The sequence below is a fragment of the Anguilla rostrata genome, chromosome 18 (assembly GCF_018555375.3).
Source record: "Anguilla rostrata isolate EN2019 chromosome 18, ASM1855537v3, whole genome shotgun sequence".
In the NCBI taxonomy this organism is placed as follows: Eukaryota; Metazoa; Chordata; class Actinopteri; order Anguilliformes; family Anguillidae; genus Anguilla; species Anguilla rostrata.
In genome coordinates this window covers 26,117,321-26,121,624 of record NC_057950.1, presented here as the reverse complement: position 1 = coordinate 26,121,624, position 4,304 = coordinate 26,117,321, and the positions used below count along the sequence as shown (strand labels likewise).

The 4,304-nt window shown below is 45.8% G+C and overlaps 1 protein-coding gene across 1 annotated transcript; it reads right to left on the bottom strand.

The window, feature by feature from the left end:
- Positions 1-212: 212 nt before the first annotated feature.
- On the bottom strand, positions 213-2,775 carry irf2bp2a (interferon regulatory factor 2 binding protein 2a). Its single transcript, XM_064317179.1, has 2 exons — positions 1,680-2,775; positions 213-1,328 (listed from the first exon to the last, which is right to left on the bottom strand). The coding sequence occupies exons 1-2, from the start codon at positions 2,509-2,511 to the stop codon at positions 610-612; spliced, it is 1,551 nt and encodes a 516-aa protein (XP_064173249.1). The 5' UTR covers positions 2,512-2,775; the 3' UTR covers positions 213-609.
- Between the last annotated feature and the right edge of the window lie 1,529 nt (positions 2,776-4,304).

Below are 4,304 nucleotides of genomic sequence, written 5' to 3'. Positions count from 1 at the left end.
TCATAAGCAACTGCGTACAATATCATAAGCACTTCCTGAACTGTGCTGTGCAATGCAACAGTGTTTTAAATCCCCAACGTCACTTCTGGCTGTGTTTGTGCGATCGTTTTTGTCCCAGTGGTATGAATTGCGATTGCGTCACATGCCGGTATTCCACAAACAATAAAGCCCCAGTTTGTAATGAATGCAAAATAAGCAAGCATAGACGATAGTTATTATTACAAGGTCAGAAATTGTATTTGGCATTTTTAAACAAGTGCATACAAGTACAGCTAGAAGCATTTCAGTTTTGCTAAGTGCTCATAGAGTAGCATTAGTCACATTCTACGTTTAACGGGAACGGTCACCAGACCTAAAATACATCAAGAAATCGTTTTAACATCAACAAAAAGGAGGAAAAGTAGCCCATTATAATGAGTACATACCTTTATCTTCAAAAATATAGAAACACAATGTATTCAAAAATCAAAAAATTATACAGCCATGTTTACAAAGTATACACTTCCCTTGTGTCCAATATATACAAGTCCGTTAGTTTTGTTTGGATGGTATGCATGTGATTTTTATTTATTTATATATTTTTGTTTGTTTTCTCAAAAATTCATAAAATCAGGGGTCCCTCTCCTTTTTTACTTTCACATCTCCCGCGAGTATGGTGGCTATCTCACCTTGCATGAAAGCCCACGGAACGTTTGAGCCCACCAAGGGGCATTTCTCCCCACTCGGACAATACACCTCGCCGGTGGCCCCTTGCTGCTTTATGCTTTCCCTGGAGCAAGGGAAACAGAACTTGTGCGACGGAACCGACGGACACTGGACGAAATGCGTGTCCTCTAAACGCTCGTGACACAGGGTGCAGCACAGCGGTATGCTGCTGGGCACAGAGGAGTCTGGAATGCTTTGCGCATGCACTTGATCCATGCCCGGCACGTGTGGCGTCCCCGCGCCGGCGGCGTCCCTCTGAGTCAGCCTCCTTTGGTTCATGGAGGATGGCGAGAGGGGGCTGCTGCTGTTCCTGCGGGTGGTGGAGTGCACCTGGTTGGCGTCCTTGGGCGAGCTGTTCCCCCCAGCGTTATCCGCCGCCAATATGAGCGCCGCCATGGGAGACTGGCCGTTCTGCGCAGCCTCTGGGGGGGTGGTGCGGGGATGAGGGGATATCGTGGAAGGCGAGGAGGAAAAGTTTGGGGGCTGCGCGCTTGACATCTTCAGGACCTCCGGGGGAGGAGGCAGCCACTGCTGAACCTCTCCGTTGAGCTTCACGGGGCCACCCTCTCCTTCAGGCTCTGGCGAAGCTTTTCTCTTCATGTTCCGGGGGTGCTTTCCTCTGTCTGGGGACAAAAAAAGGGAAGTTAAACAACACGTGAGGACTGGGTTAAAGCGGAAACATAACACGTATGTGCTTTTGACATGTAAAGCACGTTTCATCTTTCCTCTGTGGAAAAAAAACATTGGTGGCTAGTTAAAACCCAATGTGGAATTCACGGAGAAAGCATGTACAGCAGTCAGAAGTGTATATGGACGCGTGATGTTTACTCAGACTATAGCTGGTTGAATTACAACTCGCCCATACACTTTGATGCATGCTCTCATTCAGAAATATATCGTTATGTTCAAAAAGACTTGGGCAACAGGGTGGGTGACACTTTTAGACGAAATGACCCCTTCGCTTTGGTATTTACCTTGTTTTGAAGGTGTGGCGTTCGGTTCATATACCATTACTCTCTGCTGCATTGCTGCATGGTCCTTCTTGAACCTGCTGTCGAAAGTGTGTGAAAGAGCCATTAAATCCCTGACTGTTTTGCCCTTGTTCATCCACTCGTCTGCCCTGTTCTTGTGGCCCTCGCTGATCTCCGGCGTCAAACTGTCCGGTCTGTGTTTCTCCTTTACGTCCCTCTCGTGCTCCGTGCTGGAGACAGAGGCTGGTCGCTTTCCACTGAGCTCGCTCTGGTTCGGCGCCGTTAGACCCGACGGGAGTACCATTTGTCCAGGTCTGCCGTTGACCGCGTGCACGGAGGGAATGTTCCCGTTAACCAAAGGCACTAAATTTGGAGGGACCGTGCTAGTCCTTCGAGGGTTGGGGCTCTGCCGGTTCAACTCTGGGGGATCGTCTGGTTTAGGGAATCCGTTTGGGACAGGAATGCCGTTAGCCTGGCGTCCGGACTGAAATTCTGGACCCAGTCTCGGTGGCCGATCAGAGGTGAGTGGATAGCGATCCAGGGGCTGCGGTGGCCGCGATCCGGGATCCCCAGCCGCGTGGTTGATGGACTGAATCTCTTTCCCGGAGAGCTGAGCTTTTCCTGGCCCCGGAGATCTCCCCTCCTGGAAGCCATGAGCACGCTTTAGCTGCCGAGCGGTCTCAATCACAAACTCAATACGGTCGGCTCCTTCGTAGTTAACACATCCTCTGCAGACGGGCTCGGTAAAATCCCAGATCATAGCCCATGGCATGCGGGGCAAGTCACATAAATAACAAGACTGCCTTCTCGAAGCAGCAACTGCTGCGGACGACATCGCTCTCGCCAAAAGTGTACAAATATCTTCTCCGGAGAGTTTATGTATCGTTATTCTTTTAAAAAAAAGATACTGTAATAATAGCTATTTAGATTTCCCCTCCTGAATGTAGCAACAACAATTAAGTTACCAACAGAACTTCATGGCAGTGTGTACTTTACAACCGCGCGCCTCTATCTATCTCCCTCACTCACTCACTACTACTCTGCTAGCTCAATGTGGAGCAGTGACGTCACCAGCGAACACTAAACTTGTGGTTCTATTTTCTTCATTCTTCGACAGCCCCCCTCTAGCGCATGCTCACAGTCTCTGCCCCTTTTCATAAATCTTATTGAACTTGTGCCAGGAATACAAGTTATACAAGAAGCTGCACGTATATTTCCACGGTTATTATTCTTTCTGATACATTTCTAACGACTGTTTAGTGTACGGTTTGAGAATGGTAATAATGGAGGACTTAAAACATCTGAACTTTATTTAACAAATAATATTCATGCAAAGATTTTTTGTAAAAATTTTATTTACCATTTATTTTTTTTGCGTTTGTGCTTCGATGGATATTATGGATAGTGGCGACCACAAGAAAATCCCAAAATGTGTTGTGGGCATGGACATATTGGCAATGTTGGGAAATACGTCGTTGTAAATCGTCGAACGGTGGACTCCCGACAACAAAGTGTTAATGTACTTGGAGCAACCAGACACTGCCTGTCGGTGGCGTCACAAACATTCTCCTTTTCCAGTCTACTCCACGCATGCTCACTTAATACGTGACTGTAAATTCGAGCCCCATTTAGCAATGCCACATTCCAGTCAGAATGCCAACGTAGCGTCACGTATTACACTGCCTGTAGTCAACCATACATACACGTCCCTTGTTAATATTTTTTACAGTCTCTGGTTAATACAGATATGGGAAGATTTAAGTATTATTTCTTAATCCTCACGAGATTTGGAGTTTTTGTATGCGTAGACACGTCAGCTTTGTTATTCACACAAACAACGGGTTTCTTTGGCCGTGCAATGCCGCGTACGTTTAAACATGCCTGTCAACTTGAACATTCACATTCTTTGAGCAGCCTACCCTAACAGAATTGTGCAGTAGATAGTAAAATCTGAGTAAAACAGTAGTTATCGTAACACGAATTTGCATTTTACGGATAGTCTATTTTTAAAAGAGCCATCGTGCAATCGATAATTTGTATGTAGCCTAGATTGTGATTTACTAATGCCGCGCAAAGCATTCGTCGTAAATCACTTGAAAATGCTTAGCTAATTACATTGGAAAGTGGCACAACAGGAAATACAGATAAATAATACACGTATGGCTCGGGGATTTCCAGACCAGGCATAGTAACATGACTCTCAAACCGCCCTCATCACTGCTAAGTGCAGACGATAATTCTGCATCAGGTTTTTGAAATCAAGTTTGAATTAGCAAAAGAACACAGACTCTACCGCCATAACCAAATTTAGGCATAGATGATAGCTATCGGTTGTTTTAAGTGCATTCTTCCTTAAACTGTAGTTTAACTCAATGCATTGAAACGTAACCCGCACTTGGGTGGTGTTTGAAAAAGACAACTTCCTTACGGCCACTCAGTCAAAAAACAGAAAATAAAAACAACTCTTCCAGAAATGAATTAGAGTATCGAGCTCATAATTTCACCGGAAAAAAAAACCGCGAACAGCGCATAAGAACGTGTAAACAAACTGTTTCCGTGTTTCGCCTTTGAAGTGTTGCGGCGGGGCGAAATGATCGGGTATGGGGGAGGGAAAATGGCTGAACTGTG

Excerpts from the sequence above, each read along its gene's own strand:
- irf2bp2a (XM_064317179.1), bottom strand. The coding sequence starts at position 2,511 with ATGTCGTCCGCAGCAGTTGCTGCTTCGAGAAGGCAGTCTTGTTATTTA. Across the intron at positions 1,329-1,679 it reads CGCCACACCTTCAAAACAAG|ACAGAGGAAAGCACCCCCGG; the intron begins GTAAATACCAAA and ends TTTTGTCCCCAG.